This window comes from Ips typographus, linkage group LG2 (genome assembly GCF_016097725.1).
Source record: "Ips typographus isolate SLU linkage group LG2, UJ_Ityp_2.0, whole genome shotgun sequence".
In the NCBI taxonomy this organism is placed as follows: Eukaryota; Metazoa; Arthropoda; class Insecta; order Coleoptera; family Curculionidae; genus Ips; species Ips typographus.
The window spans coordinates 19,538,928-19,557,966 of NC_138423.1; the positions used below are offsets into that span (position 1 = coordinate 19,538,928).

General features: G+C 33.2%; 2 protein-coding genes and 1 long non-coding RNA gene across 3 annotated transcripts in view; 2 read left to right on the forward strand and 1 right to left on the reverse strand.

Annotated features, from left to right (window-relative positions):
* The first annotated feature begins 73 nt into the window (after positions 1 to 73).
* LOC145725133 (uncharacterized) lies at positions 74 to 2,734 on the forward strand. Its single transcript, XM_081973764.1, has 2 exons — positions 74 to 1,805; positions 2,308 to 2,734. The coding sequence occupies exons 1-2, from the start codon at positions 297 to 299 to the stop codon at positions 2,626 to 2,628; spliced, it is 1,830 nt and encodes a 609-aa protein (XP_081829890.1). The 5' UTR covers positions 74 to 296; the 3' UTR covers positions 2,629 to 2,734.
* Sema1a (semaphorin 1a) overlaps positions 2,679 to 19,039 on the reverse strand; it is a 243,268-nt gene continuing 226,907 nt past the window's right edge. Inside the window, exons 10-16 of the mRNA XM_081973758.1 lie at positions 13,874 to 14,222; positions 13,734 to 13,816; positions 13,448 to 13,679; positions 12,597 to 12,859; positions 12,335 to 12,545; positions 12,053 to 12,278; positions 2,679 to 7,131 (exon numbers count right to left, since the gene is read on the reverse strand). Coding sequence (XP_081829884.1) covers positions 7,066 to 7,131; positions 12,053 to 12,278; positions 12,335 to 12,545; positions 12,597 to 12,859; positions 13,448 to 13,679; positions 13,734 to 13,816; positions 13,874 to 14,222 — 1,430 coding nt within the window. The 3' untranslated portion in view covers positions 2,679 to 7,065. The remainder of the gene's footprint in view (positions 7,132 to 12,052; positions 12,279 to 12,334; positions 12,546 to 12,596; positions 12,860 to 13,447; positions 13,680 to 13,733; positions 13,817 to 13,873; positions 14,223 to 19,039) is intronic.
* On the forward strand, positions 8,171 to 10,682 carry LOC145725140 (uncharacterized). Its single transcript, XR_014177177.1, has 3 exons — positions 8,171 to 8,967; positions 9,768 to 9,888; positions 10,085 to 10,682. It is a non-coding gene; the product is annotated as an uncharacterized LOC145725140 (long non-coding RNA).

Genomic DNA, 19,039 nt, shown 5'->3' on the forward strand with positions numbered 1-19,039 from the left:
TTAAACAGTTGATATTTGTTGTCCTTTTTTATAGTTTTGTCTCCTGGGAAAGGGAGAATGAGATGGAAACATAATCCGAGAATTAGACGATCGATTACCAATGTTACCATTCTAAAAATCCCCCATTTCAAACTTAATACCAAAGTTATATATCTGTTTCTGTTATTTATGTTGTTTAGTTTTAAATAGTGTTATGTGGATTACCTACACATTTATAAGAGGATGATAAGAGGTATCAGAAAATTGTAGGTTTAGTGGGTGTTAATCAAGTTAATAAAAGTGCAATTTTAATTTATATGTTAATTTTGAGTTATATATCAAGTTGCTTAAAAAAAGCTAGAAACTTTTTTGGGAAAATGCGGTTTCACAACTTCTCCTGTTTTGTAACTATGTTTTTGTGGGCCCATATTATTTATAACGTTCTAAGATGCTGGATATCAGAATGGTTTAATAGGCAAAAGGGGGCACCTCTTGAAGAAATAATTGTGGTAAACCAAGAAGGTAACAATTTACATAACTCAACATTTACCGAGTCCAAACCCACAATTGCTGCCAATGTGTTAAATGAAGAAATTCTGGAAAGTGATATTTTACAAGATATTAACAGCACATTACCTGAAGCAAATGTGATCATAGAAGAAATTGAGCCAAGTGATGTTTTACAGGATAATAGCAGCACATTACCTGAAGCAAATGTGGTCATAGAAGAAATTGAGCCAAGTGATGTTTTACAAGATCTTAACAACACATTACCTGAAGAAAATGGTATCAAAGAAAAATTTCAAAAAGATGATATTTTACAGGATTCCAACAGCACATTATCTGAAGCAAATGTAATTATAGAAGAAATTGAGCAAAGTGATGTTTTACCAGATCTTAACAGCACATTATCTGAAGCAAATGTGAGCATAGAAGAAATTGAGCCAAGTGATGTTTTACAAGATCTTAACAGCACATTACCTGAAGAAAATGTGATCAAAGAAAAATTTCAAAAAGATGATATTTTACAGGATTTCAACAGCACATTACCTGAAGCGAATGTGATCAAAGAAGAAATTCAAAAAGATGATATTTTACAGGATTCTAACAGCACATTATCTGAAGCAAATGTGATCAAGGAAGAAATTCAAAAAGGTGATATTTTGTGTGATCATACCACAATAGTTCCTGAACAAAATGTATTAAACATAAAAAAAAATCAAAAAAGTGATATTTTACTGGATTCAAACAGCACCATTCTGAGACAAACTTTGTTAAACAGGGAATCCATTAATAAAACTACTTTAGGTCAGCAACAAGTTATAGAACAATGTACATTGCGTTGTGAGAATACCAAACTCAAACAGAGTGTTCTAGAGACTCAACAAGCCAATATACTATACAACCTGTTGCATTTTAAACTGCAGGATCACACAGAAAAATTGTACCCATCTATTATTGAACCATTCCCAATCCAGAAAGTGCACTCAAACCATCAACTAATTCGAGACCTAGCTAGAGCTTTCAGTGCAAATTATCCTGTAGATGAGTTTCTAAAAAAGCCTTATACATTGACCAGACTAACTGCCACATCTGATGAGTATCAGAAAGTACATAAACTTTTTTCTAAAGGAAACAACACATATTTTAATGTTGAATTTATTTTTAAAATTAATAATATTTTTCTTCATCTGCATTACTTATTGTTGAAAGCCAAATACAAATGGTATTACAATAATATTGAGGTAGGTGAGTCAATTATGTATCATGGTACCAAAAAGGAATTTTTGCCAGATATTTGTTGCTGGAATTTTGATAAAGCAAAGGTAAGCCAGTATTTGATTCTAGGATCTTGTACATTTTGGCTCCTTTTTTGTTTTAAGTAATTCTTTTACTGGGTATTTCGATACATTTACTTGCATAGGTAAGCACAAAATAAAATATTGCTGAAGCTGAAATACAAACCAAGTTTTGCAAGCTTGTTTTTATTCATAACTACCAAGTCAGCTTTTTATTGTTTATCATATCAGTTTCATAAAACATTTCTATAAAAAGTAAACTTGAGTGTGATGTGCCCAAGTGGAAGAGTTTTATGACAAGTTACTAGTACTAATTAGATATAGTAATATCATTTTTTTGGCTATATTATCTTCACTTTCCAGAATTTGGTTTGCTAACTTTTGCAAAGTGCTTAAAGAGTGGTTATAATTTAAATAATGCTGTTTTTGTCAAAGGTTGGGTAGGGAGCTACAATGACCAAGAACTCCATTTGAAACTTATTATGTTTAGGTGGTTCACATTATTAATGGTATTAATTTTCTGTTACAGGTGAAGACACACAAATTTGGAAAAGGAATATCTTTTGCTAATAAACCTTTTTATGCAACTTTTTATCATACAGAAAACAAACACAATTTTTGTAAAGTGATGATAATGGCGCATGTACTTGATGGTGTTGGACCTTCCTGTATTGGTTACTCCTCTTTGGTTATTCCGCCTGCCCCTTCATACACATCAACTAACATGGCAATGTCAGTTACAGTAAAGTACGAGGATGCATCTTTTTATCCTAGTTATTTAATTTCATACAAAGGTTTGCATCCTGGCTATAGAGACAGAGTGAATTACAATTTTATTCAACTATTTTAAGCCGATTTTGTTATCAAACAACTATTTGATTGGAATAATTGAAAAACTGGTTTTTAGTAATTATATATTTTTTATTTCTATTTAAAGAATACATATTGTTTCTAAATTCAATATTATTAAATGGTTGCTATACATTTTGTCCAAAATGATGAAAATATACAAAACCTTTAGCCTTACATGTTACAGTATTTATAATAATTATTTGTATATTGTGATTACAACTCATTATTACGCAAATCTTTTTTTTTTAAGTGAGTATAAAAAAACGATTTTGGACAAATTGCAAATCGTCGTATTCCCCCCCAGCCCCTAAAGAATTTTTAAATATACATTCTGCGAAAGGCTTAACTTTATTTATTACAACTATCAATCGCAGCACTGTTTTTAAAATCTATATTTAGAATTGTTAATATTTTTTTTCAAACATATTCTAAGATATATTGACAATTTTTATTTTTAAATAATTATTTCGAAATAGTATCTAAATGTAAACCGTACTTTCGCGTCATAATTTTTTTTATATATGGAATGTTTTATGTTTTTTTTTAATATAAATATGTAACTGCACTCTTAACGATGTAATTATATAAATATGCTAAAGGCTTTATTAGGCAAACATCCGGTGTTTTTGTAGCACCGGAATCAGTACATTATACAATGGTTTAATTTTTTTTGCAAATACTTAAAACTAGTCCCTAGTGACCACAAAGTTTTATTACAGTCAAAGTCTTGTTGTGTTTTGAGTTGCTTATTAAAGAGTGGCCACATTTCTTTCTCTACTCTGAGCTATGGAATAAATCTAAAATTATCTCACATTAGTTAAGGAAAAATTCCTTTTCTAGCCTTAATAAGATATAAATTTTGCTTGAGATTGAACTCAATTGCTTCTGCGGTTTTATTTTTTATTATTATCCCATTTTAAAAGGGGAAAAGCTCTATGTTAAGGTCAAAATTGTGTAGTTAATAGAGTGGCGATAACTTTTGCAATCTAAAATACAGTCCATTATTTTTACTTTTTCAAAATTATTTGTTACAGAATGCTTTTTAAAAATCTATATTATAATAGTAGAGAGTCGCTGGTGATATAGTAGTATATTAAAATATTTTGACTAGTCATACTATATCAATAAAAACTACAAAACTAAGACTTTTAAAATTACAGTGTTTTTTGTACAGTATTTTTATATTTAAATGTGGCGGTTTTTTTTTCAAACGCACAGCGGGGAAGAAACGGTAACGCTACGTAAAATTTACAATCTTTTGCAAAATTCAGACTTTTAGTCATATTTTATATACTATACAAAAGTTACGAAAATCCTCAGTAGTAACAAGGTTTATGTACAATTCGTTCAGTGCAAAAAACTGTATACTTTTTGTTTAACTTACTACACGAATTTTATAAAAGGTACAAGCACTTGGTTTTAAAAAAGAATAATATACAGGCTGTTCTATTTGTAGTGGATACTTTCAAAGTTTTTCAGAGAAGTACGAGAATAGAAAAAACAATTACAAAGTAATTGATTAGATAGAAGTTAATTAATAATATTGACTTGAGACTATTTTAGAATTCCTAGAGTTTTGTGGTAATTTGGAAGAAAAAGACATTTTTTCAGGATTTCTTTCCAGATCTTCTTCCGAAACTCTGCCAAATTTAAACGTGACATTTTTTTTTTTGGAATAAGTTTGACCGCTTCTATTTCTATTCTATTCTAGTCATCCTCTCGACTTAATCCACTAATAATGAACATCCTGTATAAAGTAGTGAGTAAGTGAACACCAGTTTGTTAAAGCTTGTCTATGTGATACCTGGTGATCGGAAATACGAAACAAATAAAACACTTAATCACAGGCAAAATACGTACAAGACATCACTCCTTGCTAAAGGTAATAAAGTAAAAAACTGAGCTACATATTTAAATCTTATTTGGTATGATTCGCGTAATCTCTCACTCTCAATTAAAAGAAAAAATAACAGCAACAGGCGTTATATATAAAACTCTAAATATTCATATAGAAGTACTTGCTTTAGAAATATACAGGTGTTTGTTATAAGATTTTTTAAGTAGGTAGGTATGTATGGAAGCATCTATATGGCCCTATTTTAGTTAGTTTTACAACTAGTGAGCATATAAAACAAATTAAAAAAAATCAAGCCTCGAATGCTTATTAACACCAACTAATTGACTTTTAAGTGCTTTTTGCGACGTGCTTCGGGTACTTCTAAATGAACTCGATAAATGGCCATGGAAGTACCAAAAACTTACAATTTAACGGTATTAGGATAGAACCAAAACAAGTACATATTATACGCTAAAGTGGACTTGAATGGAGTAGTATTTCTCAGTCTTATATACAGTACTAGATGCAAAAATTAACACACCTTAAATTTCGAAGGTGAAAGGCATTTTGTAAGAGAAAAACTGCACCTCGTAATTAAAAAAAAAATTACGACATACAAAAAAATATACAGTCTAATCACAATCTGGCTAAAATTATAACAACCTATTTCTACACGATATTCTTATCTAACACATCAATAAGAAGCACTTATTAATCATTGAGATTACGTCCTCTGGGTTCGCCTAAAGCTAACCCAAAAACTATATTCTTTCCTACTGGAAAATGTTTTGTTCTTGTTATCAGGTTGAATTTAAATCACTTTTTAAATTAATCGAAAACGACGTTGTTTCTATACTGTCTTGATGACTTATTATTTAGAAAACACAAGGGTTATAAAAAGAGACAAATCACTTTCCAATTGGAACGTTATTATATTTCTATGCACCTATTTGTTGTTTTTTTTTTTAATTAAAAATTACTCTAAACCTATCAGCTACTTTTGTTTTGGAAACTTATTTACGCTCGTTTGCTGGAAATGAGAGGGTATGGTTGTTGTCACATTTGTAAATTTTAATAAGTATTACATAGGAAGTTTCACAACTTTGGCATGTCTTAAGATAAATGCAACCAAATTAGTATTTTATTGAGCCAGTCTGTTAATTTCTTTAAAAATAATTTAACATCTAAATTTCCAAATTAACTTTTAAAAGAATCAGATGGTATCCTAGAAATAAGGTTAATTAACTTTGTGCATATACAGGTGTGGTAAATCCAAAACCGACCTTAGGAAAATCGTGTAACGGACAGAGACACATAAATGATTGAATGCGCGTGACAAAGACAGAACACCTCCAAAAATTTTAAGTAGGCCATAATTTTGCATCAGTGTTGTCAAATTGACTGATTTTACCGACTGGATTTGAGGTTAGATTTTAATCGCAGATGACAGATGAAATATTATAGTCAAATTTTTACCCTTTGAGAATGACGTCATGCAGGTGAAAAAACACGCATGTCTGGAATTAGACCCCAAGTTTTAACCTACAAATGCTTTGAAAAATTAGTGTGTTCAGAAGTGACTGATGATCAATTGGGATGACATCTGGAAACTGTTTCTTTTCGTACTCCAAAAAAAGCAGCACATTTAGAACTAGCATTTGGGCTTGCTCATTGTAGCGCATCATTTTTATACCTTTGATATTTGTTTATATCAAAGTGACAGTAAATCTCAACGTTTTTAATTTGACAGGATGACAAAATTAATAATGTGCCTTTTTTGTTAAAATTGTTTATTTCACATGTTTGATATGCGAGAAACAAAGATGTAAAAAGATGACGTCATTCTCAAAAGGTAAAAATCCGACTATACTACAATAGGGAGGTCTCGTAACGCTACAGCAATTCGACTGCTAAATGAAAAATAAGTAATTTCATTCAAATCGTTAAACAAATTTGACAGAAATCGGACTAAATACAGCTCACACTTACCGACTATAATAAATTAGGAATAATCCAACAACAAAATTAATTTTGTCGACTCTATTGGATACTTGGCGTTTGGCAACAGCGTACTGAAAATATGGCCTACTTGGTATTTTTTTCGTTTTCTGTCTTTGTCCCACGCATGCAATCATCTACGTTTCTCTGTCCGTAACACGTTTTCCTATGGTCGGTTTTGGATTTACCACACCTGTATACTTTATATTTCATAAAAATTTTTGGAAGACTGATAAAGATTTTTATTTGAATTTGAACTGAAATAACACAAGGACAACAACCCTACCTATCTAATCAACTACTGTCAACCTAACGACCCTACGGTTAACCTTGCACCATAGCAAAACTTGTCCCGTATTCCCCTTGCCTTAATGCCGCTACTGTTGCTTAGTACAATCGCCAGTAGCTGCGAAACTGGGTGGGGTAACACTGCTGGGGCTAAGCGCGATAAATAAACGAAGCAGTGTGCGGGGGGGTGGGACTGGGCGACGAGGAGGGCGGAGAGGGGCTGCTCGACGAGCCGCCGCTGGTCGGCAACGCGCTGTGGCCCTGCCGGTGGGGGTGGGTGCGTCTGCCTCCTACACCCTCCTCGCTGTTTTCTCAGAGGTATACCTTCTTAACGCTGCGCGTGGTTGCAAACCCGTCGTTTCGTCGAAAATTGTCACCCTGGAAAATACGATTCATGGTGTAAATTGGGTAGTTTTAATAAAAAATATGTCTTAGTTGATGTAGCCGACAAGTTTTGTTTATAGAGTATTTTTAGTGTCCTTACATTAAAATTACTCTTATGGTTGTTAGAGGATTTCCGTAAAACCTATATTTGAAAATACCATTAATGGTCTACAAAAGCTGTCGGTCACATCAGCAAGACATATTTTCGAGGTAACTTATTAACAAGTATTTTTTTACATTTACTTTGAGAGTCAGTTCTTTTTAAATCTATATCACAATTTAACATGGAAGTTATAAGTTCAACAAAAAATAAATAAATAATAAAATAAGTTAAACAAATCATGTTTTCAGATATCATTTTGAAGTTTTTTTTTTATAATTACAATGCTTTACGAGTTATTCAACTTTTTTTTTGTGAAATAAGTAAATTATAAATGGCTTTCAAAGTTAGGCATGCTGGAAAAAATAATATCTACTAAACAATATAATGCCCCTTCACACTTAAATACAGAGTGGGTAAAATCTAAATTGAAAGTTGACGTAAATAAAACCTTCCATTTAGTCGATAATGATCGAAATGAAACACCCAACTTTACCAACCCTGTCTAAAAGCACGCACCTCGTACCGCCTCTTAGAAAGTACAAAATTAATCAAAATTCTACCTAAGATTATTCAGCTTTCTGACAAAGTTTTCTAAGTTTCTAGCAGCTATTTAACTAGGAAGTCGAAGTGAAACGACAGAAACTTTTGAAAGTAATTTACAGAGATTTCCTAAGAAAGAGAAGTGAAAGTTAAGTCCTATTCAGATGTCTAGGCTTAGGAGGAAATTACCTTGTCGCTTTATGGGTATCTATAGCCCCAATGCTGTTGAAAAGTGGAAAGAAAAATTAGGTCGGTATATATTGAGCAAATTTAAGTTATAATAAGGTTACTACTTATTAATTTTTTTTTTTAAATAAAACTTCCTCTGAAAGTTTTTCAGCTAGTGACTATCTAAAAGTTTCATATAATAAGACCACTGGGCACATACTTCCCACATAGCATAAAACGGACATTCACATCTATAGTATATTCTTAGAATATTTTGAAACGAATATGAGGCACTTGATATTCTTCGAATGTACTTAGTATATTCTAAATCGCATATACATACCTTAGAATAACACGTATAGCCACAGTATATCCCAAAACGCATATTCGGCGCCGGATATATTTTAATATATAGACAGTACATTCTCCAATGGATATTAAATATCTGAAGCTTAACTGTAAGATACTATGTTAATTTTCGAGTTCAAACTATAAATTGAAAGACTATAAAAAAAGCTTTTAAATTTAAATACATATATATGCAATAATTTTAGAAATGAGATTTTAACAACGTATATTATCATTCAATGTCAATGTTCCGTGAATTATTAGGAACAAGTCGTTTTGAATATAAATAAATGTAAGTACATAATTAATATTTCTGGGTTCTCAGCTTTAGAAATAATAAAGGTTACTGTGCACTGTTCGGCCGTTTAGCGTTTAGCGAATTGGCGCGCTCGGTAACCGTCGTGGCTCGCTGCGCTGGCATAGAAACAGTAGGCAAGCGTTTTGATTGGTCAAACGTCTGTCTTTGGCCTTCAAACCGCCGTTGTGCGGCGAGAACCGTCGAAAACGTGTGTTCTAATGAATGCATCGTGGCGTGTGGCGTGGTATCCTACTCCAATACTCCATTTTGTTTCATTGGCGATTTTCTGCGACTTGGCGGTATACTTTTACAGTTTTTTTGTGGACTTTCAGTTTTTTCGGTTGTGAACTGTGTGAAACAACGATTGGAAAAGGTATGTAAAATAATATGTTTTTCAACTTTTTAGTTTGAAAATACCTATTTTCCTAGTTTGAATATTTTTGTTGGCATTTGAACTTTGCATCATTATTTATTGTGTAAATATGTCTTCACCTGTTAAAACAACCATAAGATGTGGAACTAGTAAACGATCTTTTCAGAGGGCCATTGCAAACCAAACTGAAATGGATTTACTGGCATCCTGCAGTGACTTATCATACATAAATAATGATGTCAATGTTACTAATAATCCAGTAACTCCTCCTTTTATTCCTGGTAAAAATATTAATAAATCTACGAACTCATCTGTCTCAGAATTTCTAGATCATAGCTCAGATTGTTCATCTTTTATTGAAACATTTAAAACCCCGAGTAAACCTCAAAGACATTTTGAAATTCTGGATGTAGTTAATCAGAGTAAAGAAAGAGATGAAACATGTGAGAAACATAAGTTTAAGGAGCATCTATCGAAACATTTAGTCTTGATAGATTTGCAGAGATGGGCTATAGATAATAAAGTTCCTTATGTAGTATTAAATAAATTGCTGAATGGTGTTCTCCGAAAGCATTTTCCTCATTGTGATTTTCCAAAAGATTCTCGAACTTTACTTAAAACTAATAAAAAGGTAATTCATTTAAAAGTCACAAACAATAATTACTGTTATTTACTGTTATATTTGGTGAGTTTTTAAATAACTTTATGTTATTATTTTTTTGTAAATAAAAAAATTATTTTTATAAATACATACTTCGAATGATAAATTCTTTTCAATACATGTTTAAATTTTTTTACAGATGCTGTTAGAGTAAATGTAAGAACGAAAGACGCTTGTGATGATGAAATCATTATACATATAAAAAAATGGCTTGTAAAAGCAAAGGAACGAGTTGAAAATAAAAAGAAGAAGGAGCAACGGTAAGTAAAAGAAGTTTTCTCCATAGCATTGATTTGCAATACTTTACTTTTTTTTACCATTGATTTCCAAAATAGATAATATTGAAATTTCTATACCGCCTGTTTATCAACTCCGGTCACTTTGAATCTATTATATACAGAGTTCTTATAATGATTTTACTGTGATATAATTTTTAACATGTTCTTTTTTTTTCAGGACGAATGACGACAACCAAATTTCTTAATTTTAATTGTTTTGGTTTCGCAAAGAAATAAATCATTTATATAGATTTATATACGATAGTTTTTGTTTTCTTTTAATCGTTTTCAAATGAATTACCTCAAATAAAATTCAAATGAGCTTAGTTTTCATAATTTCTATAATAATGAGGGTGTTCCGTGACTCGACCGAAAAAAGTATAGCAGTGTCTTAGAAAGTCATTAAGGAAAAAAAGTTCCGTTTCAACTATAGATAATGCAATTTGTTTTTGTTTTGAAGAAATTACTTATTTTTATTATAATTTTATACTATTATATTTTATATTAACAACTGCTATATACCTTTGTCGATCGAATTACAGAACAACCTGTATATAGCACCCACAATATTTAGTAGGTAATAAAATGTGTGTAACATTAAATGTTTTCGGAATTTGCGATCTGATCAAAATAAGATCACAAATCCAAATTATCTCTTTTTATTGATTATTGCGAGCGCTTAGATCAGTGATCTTATAATGATCTGATCGCAAATTCCGAAACCCTTTATCATAAAATTTGATATAAGTATATTCCTAAATATACGATAGAGTATATTTGATGCTTTTACTCATATTTTCCGAATATCCCTTGAATAAAGTTCGAACATAGACGCATATCCTATGAACGTGCATGCATATACGCATTTTAACATAAGATATGCGCTTACGCATAACCGTAGCACATCCATCTTCGCGCCATACTAATATCCTTTGCATATCCTTTGGACATTCTTGGAATATTGACGCAGATCCCATGAATATGCGCCACTGATATCCTTATTCCAAAATGCCTATCCATAGTACATCGTACGAATATCAATTTGCTATGTGGGTTGGTAACTTTTGGCAAATCGGTAATTTATTACATCATAAGAAGTAGTGTTTACACACACTGCACGTAGCAGTATCATGTATATACTATGCAGAAAGTAACATTTAGCATGACACCGCCTAGTTACTATAAAAATGTTATAAACGGTGTGTCCCACACTATCCTATAAACTATAATCAACAAATGTCATTCAACAAGGTCGTGTGTCGTGTCATTTGGACCACATTAGTTTTCACGCTTCAAGGAGCGAGTAGAGCAAATGTGACGTCACATTGACAGTTGGTCAAGTTATGGTTTTGCCCAAATTACGACATCGTGACGTCACATTCGCTCCATGGAGTCAGACTCCATCAAAACTGCCAAATTTGGGAAGTGAATCATAACTTTAGTGATCCACATTTAGAGATGTGTTGTTAATTTTGATTGAAGAAGAATATCCAATCTTGAATATCCAATTTTTATGTTTTGAAAAACAGGATTTAGCCTATGTTGAGTTAATTATAAAGTCTTGCAACATTTTGTTTTGTAACTATGGGTGGGTTCTTCAGTCTTACGGTCATCTTGCAAGCTGAGTGTGTTTGGCGCGCGTAGGGGGTACCACAGGGTCTTAAGACAGGCTGGGTCAAAATGTTTGAGTTGAGTTTGAACCCCAACGGTTCCACCAAAACATATCCATCCGAGTACTGGAAATGGACTACGCGCGCTCCTCACACTCAGCTTGCAAAGTGACCGAAGGACTCAAAACACCCGGGTGAGTTTGTTGCTTGAAAAAATTTTCCTGATGAAGAGGCTAGTCAGCCTTGAAACGTCGAAAAAAATACATACGATCAAGCATTTGATCTGTGTTTTATTTATGGACCACAACTCAAGAACCCACCCATAGTTGTAATCAAATGGTCCAAGAATATTTTGTTTTATAGCGTTTAGCTACGTAATAATTTTGTGGAGATTGACTTTGTGTTTTTTGCTTATACTTACTCCTAAATATGAATTTATATACATAATCTGTGTTTGTACAAGTTAGTTTATTGGGAGACTGATGCCCAGTAATCTTATTAATACGATTTTATTTTAAATTGGTAGTAGTTATTACCTGTGATCTTAGAGTGCCAAAATTGTCCCGTCCTCTGTAATTGTCCCGGCCATTGTACCCGCCATCAGCCTGGAACTGGAACAACGTTTCAGCGTTGTTCTGGTGGGGCCCCTTTCTCAGGGTGCTTTTTGGTGAGTAGTTCTTTGGCGGCGGTTGAGGCACCAAAACGGGCTCGGCGTACGTCACCTCTTCTTGAGGTAACAGTTTGGGTTCGGCAGTGATTCGACTGCAATGAACAGTTAGAAACCTCCTAGCAAAGACTAGAATCACCATTGTTAGTACCTGTTCATGTTTTGTCGCTGCTCAAAATACTCGTACTCCGTATCCGGATATGGAAGATTATCGTCTTCATCTTTGTGACATTTCCGGCCGCACAAATAACCAGCTATAAAACCTACAACTAAAGCAGACACAGCGCCTGCCACCACAGCCATAATGAGTGTTTCCACCGAGTATTGATTGGGAAGAGCATCGGTGGCGGTTACTGAAGGACCTGGAGCAAACCTTTTAGTCCCTTCAAACTAAATATCTAAACGTTGCTTACCGATAGTTTCGAAGGGCTTCTTCTGCATGTCCTGCCCTTCATCCGTATCGGGGTTCGTAAAGTGTCCGTTGGACTCTTTCGAACCCAGAGACCCCATTTTGAGGGGGTTATTGCCTTTTAAAGGGGGGCACGCGGTGTGCTCTCCCGTTGCCACGCTCTGGAAGAAGTAACTTTCTTCGCCCCATTTGGTAGCGCCGTTTGAACGACATTTGCCCTGCACTTTATCCCAAGCGCAGTACGGATCTTGTAGTGCAACACATTCACTAAAAATATTTTAAAATAATTCTGTGTGCAAGTAAAAAAAGTGCAATAACTTATTATAATTATTGATAACTCTGATGTGTACTATGAATATTAATTTGTTAAGACTAGGCACCATAATGCGTTAACTGTTACTTTTTTCTTAAACAAACGTTCTGTATACCTATATAGATTCACTTTAAATGTGTTTTGCTAGAAAATTTACCAAACCACAAGGCACAAAGATGTCTTGACTGTATGAGGAACATAAAATGTATAAACTTCCGTGCATTACGAGATTAGGAGGGGTCACTGCATCAAAAATGTATGAGAAGCTCAATAGTGCAACCGAAAGAGACATTTACTGGCCATAGACCCCGACCTCCTTCGAAAACGTTATCCGAGCGGGGATGTCAACGACTCGGTGAAACGAAACCCGGGAAGAAATCCAGTACAGTTTTAAAAAATGAATGTTTCAACACCTGCCGCTCCCTGTCCAACTGTCGCAACTTCGACTGATGCCCCACCTAAACTAGCTCGAGAACAAAAGTAACGTCAATATCGTACCGAAAAGACGATGACGCACCATCAATAAAGTTAATGCATTTTACCTGCAGCTCGATATTTTGTTGCTGTCGCATCTGTGCAGCCGCAAGGACTGCACTTCGGTATCGGAGACAACGATTAATCTTCCTTCGGTTTTTGCTCCGTTGTTCATTATTTTGATGCTCCGAACGGGCACGTGGCCTGGAAACACCTGGATTTCCTCCACTACTACGGTTTTGACCTCGTGACGGGTCACTGCCGACAACGCGTTAACGGCTTTGATTATTTTTCCATTATCTAAAAAAATTACATTAACTTTTACAAAATCTCAAGTGAATGCAAACAACCAACCAGTTCCAATAAACAACACGTCGTAAGTTTTTCCCCCGGGTACTTTCACTTGAGGGTCCACAGCAATTTGCGTGAAACGATAGCTAAAAGCAAAAGACAAATTAAAACTAGAAACCAATTTTAAGCAAAAAAAAACTCACTGAAGACTGGTTCTAATTACGATGGGCATGCCGAAGAACGTGGGCACACTCTCATCCATCAGCGAGTGAGTTTTGATAAAGTTCAAAGTCAAATCCGGCAGAGTTCTGCTGTCGTTGTGGCACTGTCCAGGACGCGGATCGGGTACTTTATTGCTCAAAACCGGTAGCCAGTTGGAGTTGATGGCCGATTGTTCCTTGAAGTTTCCCTCGAAAGTGTTGGTGATGTCTTGGAGGCTAAAGGCGCACACCGCACTTCCTGATATACTATTTGCGGGAGTGGTAAAAGTGCCGTAGATTAGTTGAGCGTTGGTATCTCCGTATTTGCCTTCGATAAGATCGGTAGTCGATTCTAAAGTAAAAAAAACAGGTTTTTTAATAAGTCTATACAATCAGTATAGAGGAGAATCGTGAAGTTCCAGCAGAATAATAGGCTGAGTAGTAAGTACTTAACAACTGTTAACAAAACTTAACTAAGACCTGTAAATAGCCAATTGAACATAGTTTTCAGTTATACAGGGTGGTCCAGTTTTAAGTGTCAATAATTCACCATTCGATAGCCAATCAAAAAATAAGTTGAATTGCATTATGTCATTTTTCTGAAAAACGTTTCCTAAGGAACTTACAGTCCTACAAATTTCAATTTAAAAAATCGTTTTATAGTGTAAAACTGAACATTCAACCCTTGTGAGAGTCCAAATTTGTACCGAATAGTCTAAAAACTTGCTATTTACTACTAGGAATAGTCTTATAATTTGTTTTCTCAAACTGCCATCCTGGTCGAGTGTCTGAAACTGGATTTCAAGAACTAAAAACAGTCCGGAAATCAAGACAAAGATTGTATTGTGCATGAAACTCATTTTTTACTTCTAAAGATAATCTAAAAGTTGACTTTTAAAGCTATAACTGACTTTACTAGGACTAAAGAGAGTCCAAAAGTCTATTTTCAGGACTTTGGTGTACAACTCAATTTTCTGGACTGAAACAAGTCTAGAAGTAAATTAAATATTCGTACTATTTCATTTCTAAAAATTAGTTCTCAAGACTAATATCCGTAGCATTTGATACCAAAATTTTTTACTTTTATTACTGAAGAAACTTGACTTTTGGAAATAGTCTTAAACTCGATTTTTCGATTGTCTTTAAAAGCACTAAAAACAGTCTGAATTTCTTAAAGATGCTACAATTTATTGCACCTATGATGAGTGTAGAAGTCAATTTAATACTGAAGAAGCTTGAAATAACATTTTCAAGACTGTGGACAGTGTACAAATTGGCTTTTAGACCTGATAAGTCAAAAACTTTGTAAAGATAGTCTTGAAGCTCGATTTGAGGCACTGAAAACAGCCGTAAAGCACTAAAAACAATCTAGATTTTTAAGAAAAATTTAATTTTTTAGCACTGAGGTGTCTAAAAGTCGATTGAATAGTGACAAAGCTTGGAATGCCATTTTAAGTATATGAAGAATGTGAAAATTGTTTTTTAAATTAGCTGTGTCAATAAATTGGTAAAGATAGTCTTGAAACTCGATTTTCCAAGCTGAAAGCAGTTTTGAAACACTAAAAATAGTCCAGAATTCTAAGAAAATTAAAAGCAAAGTAAAAAGCAAGAAAAGTTAGTTTTCAAGACAATTTTCATGAATCTAATGTCAATGTCCTCTATCTAAGACTATTTTCAAAACTAAAATATTGAAATTTGTCTTAAAATTATGATAACTTACTTCAAATGCGAATTTTAAGCTTCTGATGTTACTTTTCATTAGTTCATAGTCACTTTTTGGTGTTCAAGTCAATTTTTAAGGTTTAAATGTATGAATTTGTAGTGAAAAATTCTAGAAAAAGTAGTTTTTTATGTCTACAAGTACAAATCAATTTTCAATATTAAAGTCTCTCAATTTGCATGAAAACTGGTTACAAACACAATTTTTAAGCTTCTGAAATCAATTTTTATCTTTTCTCAGTCAATTTTCAAAACTAAAGTCTTTCAGTTTGCCTAGAAACTATGAAAACTAGCTACAATTAAATTTTTTAATTGGGTTGGGTTAGTTTTGGGTCTTTGAAAGTAATAACTGAATTATATCGTAAAAGAAGTTTCAAATCAGAATTTTATAAGAGATAATATCTTTTTCATCGTAAACAATGAAATTAAAAAAAACACGTAATTTTTGAAAAATATCTAGAGACGTAGAAGGCAAAAACATTAAAACCATCTTCCTGTATCTAGGCTACTGGAGAATTTTTGCAAACGTCATTCATAATGAGTATTAATTTCATAATGAGTGTTCCAAATTTGATCAAAATTGCTCCAACGGTTTGACAGTTATGACAAAAAACTGATTTTTTAAACAGAAATTTGAAGGACTGTATTTTCCTTAGAATACATTTTTCAGAAAAATTACATAATGCCTGTCAACTTATTTTTTAATTGGCTATGGATTGGTGAATTATTGACATTTAAAACTGGACCACCCTGTATAATGGTTCTCTTTACTCACAGTTGTAAAAAACGCAGTTATCTTCTCTTGCTTTATCAAGATTTCATCATAAACTAAATTTTACAATCAGAATGAATAATTTTTGTTTTAGCTGGATATTTTTCTCTAATCAGATGCATTAGAAATACCAATGTTAATTAACAGTTTAGCAGAAAAAAACAAATTTAAATTTCTCATATATTTTTTACTGTCATTCCAAAAGTGTAAACCGAAATAAAAAAGTTATGACAACCACCTAAATCTTTAAACATTTTCCCCTGGATGCCCACGTATATGAAACTATAAAATGTTGGAGGGAAAAACATAATACGTTTGCTATATGTATGCATTTCTTATCAGCAGAAACTGTTTTATTTTAGCAACAAGGCGGGGGAGACCAACAGTAAAAATGTAAATTTGAAGCGTCATAAAAGGGCGGCACTTTAATCTAATCACAATTCCGAAATGACGTATATTTCACAGCGCCTTGTTTGATCATTTTAAATACGGCCAGATAGCATGTTACATTACAATAAGGAGTTTAAAATGTTATAACCTAGAAAGCTACCGTAAGTAAGCCGTATAAAGACAGATTTATGTGTCCGTAGAATTTCCAGTCCATATTTAAACAAAAGTGGGTAACTAAATAATAAAATTTTCCAAGTAAAACCTCCGTTTTTCATGTCCCATAAATTAAAGATATCCAGGCGAGCAGCGACAAATAAAAAATTCCAGTCCCCCAGTTATTTATGGTGTATTCCTATGAAATATTTCTCGTAAGTTCTTTAATTCTTGCGTTCTCATTCCCCGCACGAACCGCCGTAATTTTTAATTAATTTCATTTAATATACGAAGGACAGTTTGAAATTCGTTGCAGTTTTATCTCTCGACACGTTTTAATGTAAACCTAAGTTTGCAAAATCTTGGGTCAAACAAAAAACAACAGCGAGTTACTTACTGATCCCTAAAATTTATTAAATTTTTCATTCGGATATGGTGCACACTTTACAGTTTTCATCTCCTTAAAATTTTATATTTTGCCCCGAATATTGGATTCTAAAGTTATGGGTTCATATGTCAGCCCGTCGTAACGTCGACTCAGCTTCTACTGTAATGGCTGATCTAGCTCGAAATTATGAAACCGTTACTTGCCTTGCTACATATATTACAGCAATTCCCTTGATGCTTTGGCATTTTATCATCAGGATTTTCTACCGAGCGGGGAGTTTCATTAAGGAATGAAGATATGACAACCCGCAAAAACACACAATATACGGGACGGAAACCTAATTAACCGAGAAATGCTCGAGCTAAAACATTCTTCATGCTCAATTTAGATTGGGATTTCGCGCAAAAATAGTTTTTTCCCCTCTACTATTACGATATTAAATTGGAGGCTCTCCGGATACGAACGGTTGCAAAGCCTTCTGTATAACTTTTTAATTTTAAAAACGGGGATATTGGTGGCTGGTCCATTGGCTTTCCTCATATCCTGATTATTACAAATGTTATTGGTCAATTCGGCCGCGATATTGGATTCTCACGGTCGTCTTCTCGGTTTCCTTTTGCTCTTTTCATACTTAGTCAGCGTTTTTTTTTTTTAGTCTTTACATCGTGTTCGATTTTATCAAGTTCCCAACATTTCCATAATATTGAAACATCACATAAAACATTAAAAAATTGACGTAGTGTGTCAGTTTGATAGCATTGCAGAGGTAGTACTAACAGACTTGGTAAAATTTGTCAGTTTGACAGCATTGCAAAAACTCAACATTTTTTCAGAAAATAAGTAACGGTAAAATGGACTCTCTTGACTGACACTAACATTGAACCTCCCAAAAAGTGAGATATTTAAGACCGGTTTTCAGCAGGAAACAAATCAAACGCAATGGGCCTGTCCCACAATTTTTTTTTATTTCATAACTACAAAGACGGATTGAAAATATTATACCCGTATTTTTTTGTTTTCAAAAATATTAAGTCTAAATAGAAAAAAAAATGATAATAAAAACTACATTAATCTCATGTTTAAAACGCCCGCCGCCAGTGACGTACTACACTATCAACCAATCAGCGACAAGAAGTGAAACAGATGGCGTGCAACAGCCAATAAAATCACCCAGAATTACGTACGTCACATGCGCGCCAAAACAGATCTTTTAAATTTAATGGATAAATTCAAACTAATGTAGAAACATTTACGACCATAATTTTTTCTTCAAGAATATGAAAAATTAGTTTTTTAACCCTATTCTTTCGATTCTAGTCATTAAAACACAAATTTATGATATGTGGGATAGGCCCATTTAACAAAACTAAGTTTTCTGTAAACGCAGTTCTTAAGCTCGGTTAGCCACGCGTTGTTCTCTGCAACTCAAAAAGGAAAAGTTTCAAACATCTGAAAAAACCAGATTGATAGGGTTGATAGAATAACATTATTCTGCAAGTGAATTCAAGGAAACAGACACTTTGAGTGTGCAAATAAAAATTAAATAGTGAATTAAAATAGCAGAGACGAAAAAGAGTGAAAAGTTTAAAAAAAATTGTTCGAAAATTTGAATAATAACACCGACAAAATTCACAAAGCGCCACAGGTTTAAACATTTTGCAAATAGTGTAAAGTTAACTAATTTACGATGGTGGACCGATTAGAATAATCAATCAGGATCCAGTCTTGGAGATTGAAGAAAGTAATT